Here is a 19,680-nt window from a genome sequence, read left to right on the forward strand (position 1 = left end):
CATCGTCAGCAAAGAGGAGTTCCCTGATGAGGACCTTCCTACTTTGGTCTTCGCTCTCAGACGGGCAAGGTTGAACAACCTGCCCCCTGATCTTGTGTGGAGGAAAATTCCTTATTCTGAAGACTTGAATGCATGTGAGAGCAGCAGGGAGAAGAAGATCCCAAAGAGTGTAGGTTCGAGAACACAGCCCTGTTTCACGCCACTCAGGATAGGAAAGGAGTCTGATGAGGAGCCACCATGCTGAATTGTGCCTTTCATATTGTCATGGAATGAGGTGATGATACTTAGTAGCTTTGGTGGACATCCAATCTATTCTAGTAGTCTGAAGAAACCACTTCTGCTGACGAGGTCAAAGGCTTTGGTGAGATCAATGAAAGCAATGTAGAGGGGCATCTGTTGTTCACGGCATTTCTCCTGTAGCTGACGAAGGGAGAACAGCATGTCAATGGTCGATCTCTCTGCTCGAAAGCCACACTGTGCCTCAGGGTAGACACGCTCAGCCAGCTTCTGGAGCCTGTTTAAAGCGACTCGAGCAAAGGCTTTCCCCACTATGCTGAGCAGGGAGATTCCACGGTAGTTGTTGCAGTCACCGCGGTCACCCTTGTTCTTATATAGGGTGATGATATTGGCATCACGCATGTCCTGTGGTACTACTCCCTCATTCCAGCACAGGCAAAGCAGTTCATGGAGTGCTGAGAGTATAGCAGGCTTGGCACTCTTGATGATTTCAGGGATAATGCCGTCCTTCCCAGGGGCTTTTCCGCTGGCCAGAGAATCAATGGCATCACTGAGTTCCGATTTTGTTGGCTGCTCGTCCAGCTCATCCATGACTGGTAGAGACTGGGCTGCATTGAGGGCGGTCTCAGCGACAACATTTTCCCTGGAGTAGAGTTCTAGGTAGTGCTGCACCCAGCGGTCCATTTGCCTGTGTTGGTCAGTGATTATGTCCCCTCATTTAGTCTTGAAGGGGGCGATCTTCTTGATGGTTGGCCCAAAAGCTCTCTTGATGCCATCATACATTCCTCTGATGTTTCCGGTGTCGGAGGCCAGCTGAATATGACTGCATAGGTGTTGCCAGTAGTCATTTGCGCAGCGCCTGGCTGTTCTTTGTGCAGCGCATCTAGCAGCTTTAAGTGCTACGGATGTTAACTTGCTGGGGGCTTTCTCGTAGTTCAGCAGTGCAATGCACTTAGCGGCTATGACAGGTTCCAGTTCTTCAAAGTAAGATTGAAACCAGACTGCATTCTGCAGACATAAATACAGGCATACAAATACTTAGACAAGCACATATATACAGGAACACACACAATTAAAGCTACACTTACATACAGATATAAAAATACACGGACAAACACATACATACAGTTAAACACACACACAAAGATACACTTACATACAGACATACAAATACACAGACAAACACATTTATACAGTTACGCTCACACAAATTCATTTACATACAGACATACAAATACACAGAAAAACACATAGATATAGTTACACAGACACACACAATGATACACTTACATACAGATATACAAATGCACAGACAAGCACGTACATTGGGTTACACACAGACATAAAGATACACTTACATACAGAATTACTAATCGACAGACAAATGCATATATACAGTTGCACACACACACATAAAGATGCACTTACATACTGACAAACAAATACACAGACAAGCACATACATACAGTTAAACACACACACACAACGATACACTTGCATACAGACATACAAATACCCAGACAAACACATACATACCGTTACAAACACACACACAATGATACACTTACATATAGACATAAAAATACACAGAAAAAACACTTACATACAGTTACACACACAAATAAAATACACGTACATACATTCACACAAATACACAGGTAAACACAAATATACAGTTACACACACACAGTACACTTACATACAGACATACAAACAGACCCCCACATACACAAACATAAGAACCTAAGAAACAAGAAGCAGAGTCGGCCATTCGGCCCCGAACCTCACTTTGCCATTTAAAATGATCATAGCTGTCCCAGTCATTAATATAGGTCATAAATAGTTGAGGCTCCATCACTGATTCCTGTGGGACTCCACTAGTTAAAGTTTGCCAACCTGAAAATGACCCATTTATCCCTCCCAGACCTGTGACAGGGTTCCTCTTTTCTTCATTTTCCACCCCACCAGCCTCCACATCCAAAGGATCATCCTCCACCATTTCCGCCACCTCCAGCGTGATGCCACCATCAAATGCATCTGCCCCTCCCCTCCCCTGGGAGCATTCCAAAGGACACTCTGATCCACTCCTCCATTACACCCAACACCTCGTCCCCTGCCCATGGTTCCTTGCCATGCAATCACAGGAGCTGTAGTACCTGCCCTTTTACCTCCTCTCTCCTCACCATCCAAGACCACAAACACTCCTTTCAGGTGAAGCAGCGGTTTACTTGTACTTCTTTCAATTTAGAACACTGCTTCACGGTCCTGTGTTTCTTTTACTCTCCTTGGAAATATTGAGAGTGTAAAGAGTGATTTAAGAATGTAAAGTGAACAGTGCACTTTTAAGAACTCTCCAGAGACAGTGAGGCAAGGTGCATTCTAATTTTCAAGCAACAGCCACAGAGAGAGAGAGAGAACACGGGATTCAATGTTGCAGTTTTGACTTTGAAAACTAGCTGGCAAAAACTGGTTTGAGCAGTCAGTTAAGAGCTCTCTGAGAGACAATTTAAACTGAAGGGCAAAGAGCTGTGCAATTTCTCTCTCAAGAAAATTTTACAAAGCAACAAGATGAATTAATTCCCTAAGTAAAACAAGAAACTCTTTTCTTTCTTAACAAAGTATCAGTATTGCTGTGTTTATCACTGAAGGGACAGTTAATGGTACAACTGCTGAACTGAACTGCTGAATTCTTATCTTTGGAAGGACCTTCTGTTTCATCAGACCTTGGAAGACTGCAAGTGAACTTTGACTGTGTTGTATTGGAAAACTCCATTCATCAGGAACGTAACTTGCAAAGTCCTTATTTTTATATGTTTTTGGGCAGCAAATTAAAACCAAACTACTGTTAGTTCAAGCATATGTATATGAATGCGAGAGCTAGATTTTTAAATAAAAAGTTATAAAGTTTTTATGTATTGGTTTACCTTAGTCATGTTTAAGATCTTAGTTTTTTAAAATAAATAGTTAATTTTTTGATATCTAAAGATACCTGGGTTGGTTTGCTTAATTCGGGGGTCACGAGCTTGTTTAATTCAGCTCCTTTTTTCTCCGATTTGATGCGACCTGTGGAGTGACGGGACTGAATTGACAGTGCGTTGCTCCCACCATGATCAGAATCATACATTTTGATTGGGGGCTTTGTCCTACGCAGTCGAGGCAACCACATTCGCTGCTCACAATGCAGTCTCCTCTACGTTGGGAGACCAAAATGTAGATTGTGTGACGGCTTTGTGGAACACCTCCGCTCATTCAGAAAGCATGACCCTGAGCTTCCGGTTGCTTGCCATTTCAACACATCCACTGCTCTCATGCCCACATTTCTGTCCTTGGCCTACTGCTGTGTTCCAGTGAACATCAACGCAAGCTCAAGTAACAGCACCTGATCTTTCTGATGAGGTACTCTACATTCTGCCAGACTGAACATTGAGTTCAATAATTTCAGAGCACGACTGACCCTTTTTTATTATTATTTCATTTTGTTTTATCATTTTTTTAACCATGTGTGTCCTAAAATGCATTTTTCATGTTTGTGCTTTTGGCTAGGGCTGTTCATTGTTCTGTCATTAACACTCTTTCTCCACTAATGCTTTGTCTTTCACCGCACCATTAGGACACTCTCTTTGTCTTTGTCAGTTAATCACTCTGGCCCTCTGTCCTATCACACACCCTCTCTTTTGTTTTCTTAACCCCCACCCCTGCTTTACCTGCTTAAAACCTATTACATGTCTAACCTTTGCCAGTTCTGTTGAAAGGTCACAGACCTGAAACGTTAACTCTGCTTCTCTCTCCACAGATGCTGCCAGGCCTGCTGAGTATATTCAGCACTTTCTGTTTTTATTTCAGATTTCCAGCATCTGCAGTACTTTGCTTTTATTTTAGAGGAAACATACTATCCTGGATTCACATCTGTGGCCACAGAAAAGCCTGCCTGTTCCCCTCATTATTGAATCCCCCATCACTATTGCTTTCCCAGTCTTCCTGTTCCTCCACCCCACAACACCCCCCCCCCCCCCACCCCCCACCCAGTACAGCTTCGCCAGCCATGGTGCCATGGGCTAAGATCACAGCAGGGCAGCAGATGCATGGGAACACCACTACCTGCACTCCTGCACTTCCTGCCTGGTCCTTCGTGATTGCCCGATCGTCACCCATTCCCACTCTGCCTGCATACCCTGCAATCCACATCAGGAATCCTGCTATCCACGAAACCCTCAGACTTGTGGATGCTCCGCAGTGACTCCAGCTGCTGCTCAAGCACTGAAACCTGGAGCTCAAACTGCTGTAGCTGGCGACACTTCCTGCTCATGGGAGGACTGAATTTGGCAATGGGGCTCCCAGCTCCAGGCCGCAAAAGAGGCCTTTCAGAGCCCCCACCCCCAGCACGATTCAATGACAGTCAGGCATATAGAAGTCCCAGATTTTAGTACAATAAAACATTTTGTGACACTCCTTAATCCACACTTGGTCAAATACTGCCTTGATGTCAAGGCCAGTCATTGTTACCTCACCCCTGGAAGTCAGCTCTTTCATCCATGTTTGAACCAAGGCTGTAATGAAGTCTGGAGCTGAATGGTCTTGTCAGAACCCAAACCCAGCATTGGTGAGCAGGTTATTGCTAAGTAAGTGCCGCTTGATAGCACTGTCGATGTGACCTTCCATTAGTTTGCTGATGATTGAGAGTTGTCCCTGGTCAGCCTCCAGCACCTAAATAATGTCAGATATACATCCAATATCATATTGTACTTGGTGTTGTCGAGGCGTACCCGGAGAAAGCCATCTATAATAGGCTTTAGTCTCCTTGAAAGCACAAAAAGGTGGGTCTAATTTCAGGACCGAAACCAGAAATTGTTTTACACTGAACACATTAAACCTGTCATGTTCAGGATTACCAGGTCCAGATGTTTGCTTAAGTTGTGGCAACAGGAAGTAGTGCATGACAAGGAAGTGCTTAGTATATTATAGAGTCATGGAGAGATACAGCACTGAAACAGGTCCTTCGGCCCACCGTGTCTGTGCCGACCATCAACCACCCATTTATACTAATCCTACATTAATCCCATATTCCCTGCCTACACTAGGGGCAATTTTACAATGGCCAATTTACCTATCAACCTGCAAGTCTTTGGCAGTGGGAGGAAACCGGAGCACCCGGTTTATAGACAAATGTTGTCAAAAATTGTCACCAATTTTACCCTCCTTACTAAAGGTTTATCAAAACTGGTTGGAAAGAAAATGAAACAGCAAACCTCCTTAATTGCTGAGAGTTACAAACCTCTAACAAACATCCATTCCACACTCTCACGCTCACCACCTGCAGTTTTACCTTGGGAATGAAATATCCTCCGAGGTATGTGTCGCCAATATTTGAGCGATGAATTATTGGAGTGACATTGGCAAACCTCACGGCCTCGTGTATCACAGCATTGGTGTAGGGCAGCTTCTTTCGATCTTCCATTCTCGGAGCGCGTTCGGTTCCAATCTCCTGATCGATTTCTTCCTGAACTCTCTCTAAAAGGCAAAGCAGGAACAATTGTTGTCACATCACAACCTAAACAACAGCAAATAAAAGTGTTTTTTTTTGTTTTATGGGATGTGGGCATTGATGGCAAGGCCAGCATTTATTGCCCATCCCTAATTGCTCTTGAGAAAGTGGTGGTGAGCTGCCTTCTTGAACCACTGCAGTCCATCTGGTGCGCATACAGCAACAGTGCTGTTGGAAAGAAGTTCCAGGATTTTGACCCAGCGACAGTGAAGGAATGGCGATATAGTTCCAAGTCAAATGGTGTGTGACTTGGAGGGGAACTTGCAGGTGGTGGTGTTCCCGTGCATCTGCTACCCCTGTCCTTCTAGGTGGCAGAGGTTGAGGGTTTAGAAGGTGCTGTTGAAGGAGCCTTGGTGGGTTTCTGCAGTGTTATATTTTACATACCTTGTAGCCAAGATTATGACCTAACCTGTTATTATTCAGTGATAGTATCATGGCTGCTTGGCTGAGGTGTGTGACTCTGAGTGAAAGAAGGATAGAATGAGTGGGCAGAACAGGATGATGTGTATAACTGTAATGTGTATGTGTGTGTGTATGTATGTTTGTGAGTGTGAGTGTGCGTGTACGTGTGCTTGAGAGTGTGTAACTGTATGTGTGTGAGTGTGTGTATGTGTGAGTGTGTGTGTGGGAATGATGTGTATGTGTGTGTGTGCATATGTGTATGTGTGTGTGATGTGTATGTGTGTGCATGTGTGTGTGTGTATGTATATGTGTGAGTGTGTATGTGCAGGTGTGTGTAAGTGTGTGTGCACATGTGTGTGTCTGTGTGTGGGTATGAGTGTGTATGTGAGTGGGTGTATATGTGTGTGTGTGAGTGTGTTTGTGGAAGTGTGCATGTACATGTGTGTGATTGTGTGTGTATGTGTTTGTAAGTGTGCGTGTGTGTGCGTTTGTGTGAAAGTGTGCGTGTATGTGTGTATGTGTGTAAGTGTGTGTGAGTGTGTGTGTGTAAGTGTGTGACAGAGTGTGTGTGTGTGAGTGTGTGCATGTGTGTGAGAGTGTATGTGCGTATGTGTATGTATGAGTGTGTGTGTGTGTGAATGTGTATGTGTGTTTGCCTGTGTGTGTACGTGTGCCTGAGTGTGTGTGTGAGTGTGTGAGTGTGTATGTATGTGCACGTGTATGTGTGTGTGTGTGCATGAGTGTATGTGTGTGTATTTGTGTGTGAGTGTGCATGTGAGAGTGTGTGTGTGTGTGGTTGTGTGTGGTTGTGTGTGTGAGTGTGTATGTGTGTCAGTGTATGTGTACATGTTTGTGTTAGTGTGTACGTGTGTGTGTGTGTACGTGTGTGTGTGAGTGTGTACGTGTGTGTGTGTGTGAGTGTGTTTGTTGGAGCAGGTGGATGAGTGCTGTCTAAGGAGCCTTGGTGTATTGCTGCAGTGCATCTTGTAGATGGTACACACTGCTGCCACTGTGTGTCGGTGGTGGAGAGAGTGAATGTTCGTAGATGGGGTGCCAATCAAGCAGGCTTCTTTGTCCTGGGTGGTGTCGAGCTTCTTGAGTGTTGTTGGAGCTGCACCCATCCAGGCAAGTGGAGTGTATTCCATCACACTCCTGACCTGTGCCTTGCAGATGGTGGACAGGCTTTGGGGAGGTGTGGTAGTCACTAGAGAATTCCCAGCCTCTGACTTGTTCTTGTATTTATATGGCCACTCAAGGATGTTGATAGTGGGGGATTCAGCGATGGTAATGCCACTGATCATCAAGGGGAGATGGTTAGATTCTCTCTTGTTGGACATGGTCATTGCCTGGCACTTGTGTGGCGCAAATGTTACTTGCCCCTTATCAGCCCAAGCCTGGATATTGTCCAGGTCTTGCTGCATTTCTATACGGACTGCTTCAGGATCTGAGGAGTCACGAATGGTGCTGAACGTTGTGCAATCATCAGCGAACATCCCCACTTCTGACCTTATGATTGAAGGAAGGTCATTGATGAAGCAGCTGAAGATGGTTGGACCCAGGACACTACTCTGAGGAACTCCTGCAGTGATGTCCTGAAGCTCAGATGATTGACCTCCAACAACCACCAATATCCAGGGCAGGAGGTTTGCTCGAGCTCTTCGGGAGGGTTTAAACTAGTTTGGCAGGGGGATGGGAACCGGAGCTACGGATCAGTGGATGGGGTAGCTGTTGAACAGGCAGATACCGAGTGCAGAGAGTCTGTGAGGAAGGTTAGACAGTTGACAGGGCAAAGTTGCAGCCAGTATGATGGGTTGAAGTGTGTCTATTTTAACGCAAGAAGTGTCAGGAATAAGGGTGATGAACTTAGAACATGGATCAGTACTTGGAGCTACGATGTTGTGGCCATTACGGAGACGTGGATATCACAGGGGCAGGAATGGATGTTGGATGTTCCGGGGTTTAGATGTTTCAAAAGGAATAGGGAGGGAGGTAAAAGAGGTGGGGGAGTGGCATTGTTAATCAGGGATAGTATCACAGCTGCAGAAAGGGAGGTCGTCGAGGAGGGTTTGTCTACTGAGTCATTATGGGTGGAAGTCAGAAAGAGGAAAGGAGCAGTCACTTTGTTGGGAGTTTTCTATAGACCCCCCAATAGCAACAGAGACACGGAGGAACAGATTGGGAGGCAGATTTTGGAAAGGTGCAGAAGTAACAGGGTTGTTGTCATGGGTGACTTCAGCTTCCCTAATATTGTTTGGAACCTCCTGAGTGCAAATAGTTTGGATGGATCAGTTTTTGTCAGGTGTGTCCAGGAAGGTTTCCTGACTCAATATGTAGATAGGCCGACTGGAGGAGAGGCTATGTTGGACTTGGTGCTTGGCAACGAACCAGGCCAGGTGGCAGATCTCTCGGTGGGAGAGCATTTCGGTGATAGTGATCACAACTCCCTGACCTTTACTATAGTCATGGATAGGGATAGGAGCAGACGGGATGGGAAAATATTTAATTGGGAGAGGGGGAATTACAATGCTATTAGGCAGGAACTGGGGAGCATAAATTGGGAACAGATGTTCTCAGGGAAATGCACGACAGAAATGTGGAGGTTGTTTAGGGAGCACTTGCTGCGACTGCTGGATAGGTTTGTCCCGATGAGGCAAGGAAGGGATGGGAGGGTGAAGGAACCTTGGATGACAAGAGATGTGGAACAGCTAGTCAAGAGGAAGAAGGAAGCTTACTTAAGGTTGAGGAAGCAAGGATCTGACAGGGCTCTAGAGGGTTACAAGGTAGCCAGGAAGGAACTGAAGAATGGACTTAGGAGAGCGAGAAGGGGACATGAAAAAGTCTTGGCGGGTAGGATTAAGGAAAATCCCAAGGTGTTCTATAGTTATGTGAGGATCAAGAGGATGGCCAGAGTGAGGGTAGGGCCGATCAGGGATAGTGGAGGGAACTTGTGCCTGGAGTCGGAGTAGGTAGGGGAGGTCCTAAATGAATACTTTGCTTCAGTATTCACGAGTGAGAAGGACCTGGTCGTTTGTGAGGACAGCGTAGAACAGGCTGATATGCTCGAACAGGTTCAGGTTGAGGTTAAGAGGGAAGATGTGCTGGATATTTTGAATGATATGAGGATAGATAAGTCCCCGGGGCCAGACGGGATATACCCAAGGATATTACGGGAAGCGAGGGAAGAGATTGCTGCGCCTTTGGCGATGATCTTTGCGTCTTCACTGTCCACTGGAGTAGTACCGGATGATTGGAGGGTGGCAAATGTTGTTCCCTTGTTCAAGAAAGGGAATAGGGATAACCCTGGGAATTATAGACCAGTCAGTCTTATGTCGGTAGTGGGCAAATTATTGGAGAGGATTCTGAGAGACAGGATTTATGATTATTTGGAAAAGCATAGTTTGATTAGAGATAGTCAGCATGGCTTTGTAAGGGGCAGGTCATGCCTCACAAGCCTTATTGAATTCTTTGAAGATGTGACAAGACACACTGATGAAGGAAGAGCAGTGGATGTGGTGTATATGGATTTTAGCAAGGCGTTTGATAAGGTTCACCATGGTAGGCTCATTCAGAAAGTAAGGAGGCATGGGATACAGGGAAAGTTGGCTGTCTGGATACAAAATTGGCTGGCCCATAGAAGACAGAGGGTGGTAGTAGATGGAAAGTATTCAGCATAGAGCTCGGTGACCAGTGGTGTTCCGCAGGGATCTGTTCTGGGACCTCTGCTCTTTGTGATTTTTATAAATGACTTGGATGAGGAAGTGGAAGGCTGGGTTAGCAAGTTTGCCGATGACACGAAGGTTGCTGGAGTTGTGGATAGTGTGGAAGGCTGTTGTAGGTTGCAACGGGACATTGACAGGATGCAGAGCTGGGCTGAGAAGTGGCAGATGGAGTTCAACCTGGAAAAGTGTGAAGTGATTCATTTTGGAAGGTCGAATTTGAATGCAGAATACAGGCTTAAAGACAGGATTTTTGGCAGTGTGGAGGAACAGAGGGATCTTGGGGTCCATGTCCATAGATCGCTCAAAGTTGCCACCCAAGTTGATAGGGTTGTTAAGAAGGCGTATGGTGTGTTGGCTTTCATTAACAGGGGGATTGAGTTTAAGAGCCGAGAGGTTATGCTGCAGCTCTACAAGGCCCTGGTTCGACCACACTTGGAATATTATGTTCAGTTCTGGTCGCCTCATTATAGTAAGGATGTGGAAGCTTTCGAGAGGGTGCAGAGGAGATTTACCAGGATGCTGCCTGGACTGGAGGGCATGTTTTACGAAGAAAGGTTGAGGGAGCTAGGGCTTTTCTCATTGGAGTGAAGAAGGATGAGAGGTGACTTGATAGAGGGGTACAAGATGATGAGAGGCATGGATAGAGTGGATAGCCAGAGACTTTTTCCCAGGGTGGAAAGGGCTATCACCAGGGGGCATAATTTTAAGGTGATTGGAGGAAGGTTTCGGGGAGATGTCAGAGGTAGGTTCTTTACACAGAGAGTGGTGGGTGCGTGGAATGCACAGCCAGCGTTGGGAGTAGAAGCAGATACATTAGGGACATTTAAGCGACTCTTGGATAGGTACATGGATAATGGTAGTATGAAGGGTATGTAGGTAGTTTGATCTTCGAGTAAGTTAAAGGTTCGGCACAACATTGTGGGCCGAAGGGCCTGTACTGTGCTGTACTGTTCTATGTTCTATGTTCTAACCACAGCCATCTTCCTTTGCGCTAGGTATGACTCCAACCAGTGGAGAGTTTTCCACTGATTCCCATTAACTTCGGTTTTGCTTGGACTCCTTGATGCCATACTTGGTGAAATGCTGCCTTGACGTCAAGGGCATTCACCCTCTTCTCACCTCTTGAGTTCAGCTCTTTTGTCTATTGTTGAACCATGGCTGTAATGAGGTCAGGAGCTGAGTGGCCCGGGCGGAATCCAAACTGAGTGTCACTGAGCGGGTTATTGATAAGCAAGTACCACTTGATAACACTGTCAATGACACCTTCCATCACTTTACTGATGATCGAGAGTAAATTGATGGGGCAGTAATTGGCCGGGTTGGACTTCTCCTGCTTTTTGTGTACAGGACAGACCTGGGCAATTTTCCACATTGCAGGGTAGATGCCAGTGTTGTAGCTGTACTGGAACAGCTTGACTAGGGGTGCGGCAAGTTCTGGAGCACAAGTCTTCAGTACTATTGCTGGAATATTGTCAGGGTCCATAGCCTTTGCAGTATCCAGTGCCTTCAGTCGTTTCTTGATATCACGCGGAGTGAATCGAATTGGCTGAAGTCTGGCATCTGTGATGCTGGGCACCTCAGGAGGAGGCCAAGATGGATCATCAACTCGGCACTTCTGGCTGAAGATTGTTGTAAATGCTTCAGCCTTATCTTTCGTACTGATGTGCTAGGCTCCCCCATCATTGAGGATGGGGATATTTGTGGAGCCACCTCCTCCAGTTAGTTGTTTAATTGTCCACCACCATTCACAGCTGGATGTGGCAGGACTGCAGAGCTTAGATCTGATCCGTTGGTTATGGGATCGCTTAGCTCTGTCTATCACATGCTGCTTACACTGTTTGGCACGCAGATGGTCCTGTGTTGTAGCTTCACCAGGTTGACACCTCATTTTGAGGTATGCCTGGTGCTGCTCCTGGCATGCCCTCCTGCACTCTTCATTGAACCAGGGTTGATCCCCTGACTTGATGGTAATGGTAGAGTGGGGAATGCTGGGTCATGAGGTTACAGATTGTGGTTGAGTACAATTCTGCTGCTGCTGATGCGCCTCATGGATGCCCAGTTTTGCCAGGTTTTGAGCTCCCAGATCTGTTCTGAAGCTGTCCCATAAAACTCAGTAGTAGTGCCACACAACACAATGTGAAGACGGGACTTCATTTTCACAGGGACTGTGTTGTGGTCACACTTACCAATACTGTCATGGACAGCTGCATCAGATAGATTGGTGAGGATGAGGTGACAAGCTCTTTACCCCAGAGCCTGGTTCCTTCTCACTGGAGCACAGGACCAAGAGGGGGCCATTCAGCCCCTCTAGCATGTTCGACCTGTCAATTAGATTTGGCTATCTTTTTATTCATTTTTTTATTTAGAGATACAGCACTGAGACAGGCCCTTCGGCCCACCCAGTCTGTGCCGACCAACAACCACCCATTTATACTAATCCTACTCTAATCCCATATTCCCTACCACATCCCCACCATTCTCCTACCACCTACCTACACTAGGGGCAATTTACAATGGCCAATTTACCAATCAACCTGCAAGCCTTTGGCTGCGGGAGGAAACTGGAGCACCCAGCGGAAACCCACGTAGTCACAGGGAGAACTTGCAAACTCCGCACAGGCAATACCCCGAACCAAACCCGGGTTGCTGGAGCTGTGAGGCTGCAGTGCTAACCACTGCGCCACTGTGCCACCCTGACATCAACTTCATTTACCTGTCCTTGCTCCCTAGCCCTTGATACCTTCATCCAACAGAACCCTATTGATCACAGTCTTGAACATTTCAGTTGACTCGCAGCATCTTCGTATCCTGTGCATTTTCCGAGAGCCTGATGGGTAAGGTGGGGGTAAAGTTCAACTTCAGTCAGACATGAAAAATGACATTACCGAGAGATGGGGGGAAAGAGGGTGAAGAAACCAGGAGAGGAGAGGAATTGAGAGAGGAGCACAATCGAGAGGAGGGCGATCAGGAGAGGTGGAAATCATGGGAGGGGTAATTAAGAGTGGGGTAAATTGGGAGAGGAGGATTATCAGGAGAGGGTGTGATCAGAGGAGGGGACAATATGGAGAGCAGTGATTCAGGGAATGGGGGAAGCCTGCAAAGGTGGGGGGGGGGGGGGGGGGGATGGTGACTGGGAAATGGAGGTGACTGGGGAAGGATAATGGGAGCAAATAGGAGAGAAGGTGATCAGGAGGGGGCAATCGGGAGTGGTGGTCAGGACAGAAGTGATCATGGGATGGTCTGACTGGAGAGGATGGTGATCTAGAGTGGGGAGTATTTGGGAGAGGTGCCAAACAGGAAACCATAAGAGGTGGATGATTGGGGAGGAGGTGACCAGGCGAGGGAAGGGACAGTCGGGATGGGGATTGTGATTGTGAGAGGGGATGTATTCCACCCCCTCATCCTGCCTGTTTGACCCAGCCCTTTCTCCCACCACAAGAAGTGAAATTGCCCCTCAGCTTTTAGTCAAATCTATAAGTTTCCTCCTCAATACTGAAGTAATTGCTCCAATAAATAAATGAGTGAAACGTCTTGCCTACTTACTCTGAATCTCTGGGTATTTCACCATGAGAAGCAGACTCCACTGAAGGGTGGCACCAACGGTTTCTGTTCCAGCTCCAATCATTTCTAATATCAGCCGAGACAAATTTTTGTCATGGAAATAAGATCCTGGATTTCCCGCTTCCTGCAGAGAAGAATTGAAAGGTGAATAACAGGATTTAAACAAAATTGCTCTTTAAACAGCTGACATCAGTAAATGTGACCCTGACTATATTCGATTGTAAGAAAAACCCAACAGGTTCAATCACATCATTTGGAGAAGGAAATCTGCTGTTCCTACCCAGTCTGGACTACATGTGACTCCAGTCCCAGACCAACATGGTTGATGCATAATTTCTCTCTGAAGTGGCCCAGCAAGTCAGTCAGTGTTATTAAACTTGCTATTAATGGTTATAGAAGGCACCTTCTTAGGAAGACTTAGGAATGGGCAATGAATTTCAGCCTTGCCAGTGACAGCCCAAGAATCAATGTTTAAAGAAACAATTACAGAAGGAGAGGTCATGTGAGTTCCCATCAAAGTTTATCTTGAGATAACATGGCTGTATTAATAGATATTTGTGGAATAGTATGCAGTGTTTATCAGATTGAGAAACACGTGGCTTTGATGGCACCATCTGGCAACAGAAAAATGTCAATTTTAACTCAGTAGGGTGGGACATCCCAGGGCTCGGGAGATCGAAACTTCCCTTGTGGGGCCCAGCGGTTTTCTCCTCCTCCCCCAGGCCACTAAGGGGAAGTCAAAAGACATATTCTGGGTCTTTTCTGGCGCTGACTCCTCTTCCCCCTGGGTGAATCTCACAGTAAAGTCACTTCCCTGCTCAGGTCAAGAGTGACAATAGCAGTTCTTATTGTAACTTGCGAGATTGATGTAGGACATTGATGGGTGAGTCTCACGGATGATTCAAAACATCTCCACTGAACGGACGGAGTTAAAATTGCTCCTTCAATGTTATAATAGATCAGACGTGGTGTTCTGCCCAGGACATGGGGTGAGATGTTTGTATAAGACAGGAGCATTCTACTGTCTCTAGGCAGGTACATTATTGTGTCTTATAGAGCCTGCAATAAAATCAATGCAAACATTGGAAATTGGGAAACATTGTACATTACCAGTTTTTATATAATGGGAGAAGTTTAGGAAGTGGGTAAACACTGGGGGAAAGTTAACACACTCTAATATTTGAACAATATCAAGTTTCCTTTGGGGAGGGAGCGCACATTGACCTGACAATTCCAGTTACAGACGTTCAAATCCATGTGTACTGGAAAGGGATCCCAATATATCATTCAGTACTGTTTCCAATAGAGGTCTGAAAAATGATGATACCTCTTTCTGTTTGACCAGAAATGCCTCAACGTAGTTCCTCACATCACCTTCGGTCAGCTGTTCACGAATCTTTGCAATTAAAGGCTGAATAAGAGTGTTCATTTCATTGTGCAGTTCAATGGCTTCCTTGTGCTTTCCAGGTAGATGTTTCAGAAAAGGGAATGCATTCAGTATCTGTAAAATGCAACCAAATATTTCAATTAGCCCAGCAGCCACACTGTTTCTCCATCATTCACAATTCCACGTTTCAGTTGTTGAAGTCAAGCTTGATGTTGCTTCTCAAAAGGATGAGTTTGTGCAGATTTACACACAGCAGTGAGAGATATTCCAAATGAAACTCCAGAATTATTTAAAGGTAAAAAGTAATCAATTCTTACTGACAAAAGTGCCTGAAAATTCAATCCTGAATTTTGTACGCCCTCTCCTTGATCCATGGTAACTGGTGTCTTTTACTCTACTGTGTTAGTTCTACTGCAAGAGGACACTAGAGGGTATTAACATTTAATGGAATCCCCACCATTAACATCCTGGGAGTCACCACTGAACATAAAATTAACTGGACCAGTGACATAAATACTGTGGATGCAAGAGCAGGTCAGAGGCTGAGAATTCTGCAGCGCTTAACTCACCTCCTGACTCCACAATGCCTGTTCACCATGTACAAGGCACAAACCAGGAGTGTGATGGAATACTCTCCACTTGCCTGGATGGGTTCAGCTCCAACAAAACTCAAGAATCTCGATACCATCCAGGACAAAGCAGCCCGCTTGATTGGAAGCCCATCCACAAACATTCACTCCCTCCAACACCGACGCACAGTGGCAACAGTGTGTACCATCTGCAGCACATCCCAAACTCGCGAACTCTACCACCTAGAAGGACAAGGGCAGCAGATGCATGGAACACCACCACCTGCAAGTTCCCCTCCAAGTCACACACCATCCTGACTTGGAACTATATCACTGTTCCTTCACTGTCACTGGGTTAAACTCCTGGAACTCCCCTCCTAACAGCACTGTGGGTGTACCTACCCCACATGGACTGCAGCAGTTCAAGAAGGCAGTTCACCACCACCTTCTCAAGGGCAATTAGGGATGGGCAATAAATGCTGGCCTAGCCAGCGACACCCACATCCCATGAATGCATCTATATATATATAGATATAAATTAAACTTTGACACAAGTGCAAGCAGGCAGTATTGCATCAACATCAAACTTCAATGGAACTGAATACTGAGCTGAAAATTTACCAGACATCCCGTGTCGTTTTGCTGAACGTTTTGCTCTATTGCCCAAGATGAATTTTTAGCTCTATGTCCTCTCAGATGGTGAACTTGCTAATAGAGTCTCCACTTGATCAAATTACTGTTTTTAAATAAGATGCTCATTTAGTGCCTCAGCCAGGCCCTCTCCTTCAACAAGAATATCTCCTTTCTATTTCCAAATAGCCACGCCCATCCTTCGACTAACTTTTTTTTACTATTTATCTTACTGTAATGGTATATGATAGAACCACAGAACTATAGCACCATAGAAAAATTACGGTACAGAAGGAGGCCATTCAGCCTGTCGTGTCCATGCCGGCCAAAAAAAACTAGCTGCCCAATATAATCCCACCTTCCAGCACCTGGTCCATAGCCTTGCCGGTTACAGAACATCAAGTGCAGGTCCAGGTACCTTTTCAAAGAATTGAGGGTTTCTACCTCCACCACCATTCCTGGCAGTGAATTCCAGACACCCACCACTTTCTGGGTGAAAAAGTTTTGCCTCATCTCCCCTCTATTCCTTTGACCAATCACCTTAAATCTGTGCTCCCTGGTAATTGACCTCTCTGCTAGGGGAAGCAGGTCCTTCTTGTCTACTCTATCTAAAGCCCTCAGAATTTTGTACACCTCAATTAAGTCACCCTTCAGCCACCTCTGTTCTCAGGAAAACAACCCTGGCTGATCCAGTCTTTCCTTATAGCTGCAAATTTCAAACCCTGGCAACATTTTTTGTGGTGTATATAAATGACTTGGACATAAATGTAGGGGGCATAATCAAGAAGTTTGCAGATGATTGTCCATGTGGTAGACGGCGAGGAGGATAGCTGTCGGCTGCAGGAAGATATTGATGATCTGGTCAGATGGACAGAAAAGTGGCAAATGGAATTCAACTTGGAGAAGTGTGAGGTGATGCATTTGGGGAGGTCAAACAAGGCAAAGAAATACACAATTAATGGGAAAATATTGAGAAGTGTATTGGAAGTGAGGGACCTTGGAGTGAATGTCCACAGATCCCTGAAGGTAGCAGAACAGGTCGATAAGGTGGTTAATAAGGCATACGGAATCCTTTCCTGTATTAGCCGAGGTATAGAATATAAGAGCAGGGAGGTTATGCTGGAACTGTATAGCTCATAGGGTAGGCCACAACTTGAGTACTGTGTGCAGTTCTGGTCACAACATTTGTTGGAGAAATTTTCTGAGCTTTGCTAATTATTACATAACGTTGTAGAAGCAGAAAAGCAGGACACAACTTGTAGCGAATCTAACCACAACCAACGGTCATAAATTGTAGACAAAGCAGCTAACCCCAATCAGACATTATGGCCAAATATGGTGTCTGGAGTGGGCATTGAATTAAGGAACTAGCTTGTTATTGTAGAAACTGATGTTTCGCTGACCTCGGACCCTGCATAGTGCACCGTTACGTAGGCAGTCTTGTGGGTGCTTATCTAATTGTGAAACTGTTAGCTCTGCCTTTTTATACTATATACGTCCACGGCGATCTGTAGCTCTTTGGGAGTAGCGCTGGACCGCATTTAGGTAAGGTGTGCTCCCCCATGATATCATGCAATAAAGGGTTTGATTCTCAACGTCTGAGTCCGGAGAATTTGTTCAACAATAGGGCACAATCTGGATTTTCTCCAACAGTTTGGCGTAGTCGGCAGGATCCCTTCTGTACGGGATCCTGAATGAACCTAACGGGGATTAGGAACCTAAAGTAGGAAATCCAGTAAAATGTGGCGAATTCGGTGTAGTAGTAGTACCAAATTCCGGGAATTTGGTGATCCTAATTTGAGTTTGCACGAGCTGTTCCTCCACCGGGTGGAGTAAAGAGGCTGTGGGACAAAAGGAGTTAGGACAACCGTCTGGGACGGTGAACGACTGGGGCTGTAACTAAACTACCAAATTGATCCGACAGGCACGTGATCGTTGCTCCTGAGTATACGAGCCGGAATCTGGCCCGAGAGAGAGAGGCTGTGGGACGGAGGGAGAATGAAAGAGCGTTGGCCTGAGAGACAGGGGTGTGCCGGTTAGCTGACCTTGAGAATTTAACATTAACTGCGCCTGTTCGTATCCTTGTGTCTATTTGTTTTGTTGTGTCTTGTTTGTTTTCCTTTGTTTTAATGCTACTTGATTCATAGAAAAGAACTCGTAAATTTAGAAGGTTTTGAGAAAGTAGAAGTAAGAGTGGACTCAACGGCTTCCAAGAAGGAAGGGTTGCCCCCGGGGACAAGTAAACCATGTCCTCTGGAGAAAGGTGACCCACGTCCGTTTGCCCCCTTGAAGGAGACGCAGAAGCACCATGGTAAATATGTGTTTTAAAGATAGGTAAAGGTAGGACAGCATTACCCCTGAAATAATCAAGAGTGCCAAGCCTGCTATACTCTCAGCACTACATGAACTGCTATGCCTGTGCTGGGACGAGGGAGCAGTACCCCAGGACATGCACGATGCCAATATCATCACCCTCTATATAAAAACAAAGGTGACCGCGGTGACTGCAACAACTACCGTGGAATCTCCCTGCTCAGCATAGTGGGGAAAGTCTTTGCTCGAGTCGCTCTGAACAGGCTCCAGAAGCTGGCCGAGCGCGTCTACCCTGAGGCACAGTGTGGCTTTCGTGCAGAGAGATCGACCATTGACATGCTGTTCTCCCTTCGTCAGATACAGGAGAAATGCTGTGAACAACAGATGCCCCTCTACATTGCTTTCATTGATCTCACCAAAGCCTTTGACCTCGTCAGCAGACGTGGTCTCTTCAGACTACTAGAAAAGATCGGATGTCCACCAAAGCTACTAAGTATCATCACCTCATTCCATGACAATATGAAAGGCACAATTCAACATGGTGGCTCCTCATCAGAGCCCTTTCCTATCCTGAGTGGTGTGAAACAGGGCTGTGTTCTCGCACCCACATTTTTTGGGATTTTCTTCTCCCTGCTGCTTTCACATGCGTTCAAATCCTCTGAAGAAGGAATTTTCCTCCACACAAGATCAGGGGGCAGGTTGTTCAACCTTGCCCGTCTAAGAGCGAAGTCCAAAGTACGGAAAGTCCTCATCAGAGAACTCCTCTTTGCTGACGATGCTGCTTTAACATCTCACACTGAAGAGTGCCTGCGGAGTCTCATCGACAGGTTTGCGGCTGCCTGCAATGAATTTGGCCTAACCATCAGCCTCAAGAAAACGAACATCATGGGGCAGGACGTCAGAAATGCTCCATCCATCAATATTGGCGACCACGCTCTGGAAGTGGTTCGAGAGTTCACCTACCTAGGCTCAACTATCACCAGTAACCTGTCTCTAGATGCAGAAATCAACAAGTGCATGGGTAAGGCTTCCACTGCTATGTCCAGACTGGCCAAGAGAGTGTGGGAAAATGGCGCACTGACACGGAACACAAAAGTCCGAGTGTATCAGGCCTGTGTCCTCAGTACCTTGCTCGATGGCAGCGAGGCCTGGACAACGTATGCCAGCCAAGAGCGACGTCTCAATTCATTCCATCTTTGCTGCCTTCGGAGAATACTTGGCATCAGGTGGCAGGACCGTATCTCCAACACAGAAGTCCTTGAAGCGGCCAACACCCCCAGCTTATACACACTACTGAGTCAGCGGCGCTTGAGATGGCTT

The 19,680-nt window shown here is 46.0% G+C and overlaps 1 protein-coding gene across 1 annotated transcript in view; it reads right to left on the bottom strand.

The window, feature by feature from the left end:
• LOC137362530 (cytochrome P450 2K6-like) overlaps positions 1-19,680 on the bottom strand; it is a 131,521-nt gene that overhangs the window by 12,340 nt on the left and 99,501 nt on the right. Inside the window, exons 5-7 of the mRNA XM_068026922.1 lie at positions 14,789-14,962; positions 13,444-13,585; positions 5,561-5,745 (exon numbers count right to left, since the gene is read on the bottom strand). Coding sequence (XP_067883023.1) covers positions 5,561-5,745; positions 13,444-13,585; positions 14,789-14,962 — 501 coding nt within the window. The remainder of the gene's footprint in view (positions 1-5,560; positions 5,746-13,443; positions 13,586-14,788; positions 14,963-19,680) is intronic.

This window comes from Heterodontus francisci, unplaced genomic scaffold (assembly GCF_036365525.1).
Source record: "Heterodontus francisci isolate sHetFra1 unplaced genomic scaffold, sHetFra1.hap1 HAP1_SCAFFOLD_816, whole genome shotgun sequence".
In the NCBI taxonomy this organism is placed as follows: Eukaryota; Metazoa; Chordata; class Chondrichthyes; order Heterodontiformes; family Heterodontidae; genus Heterodontus; species Heterodontus francisci.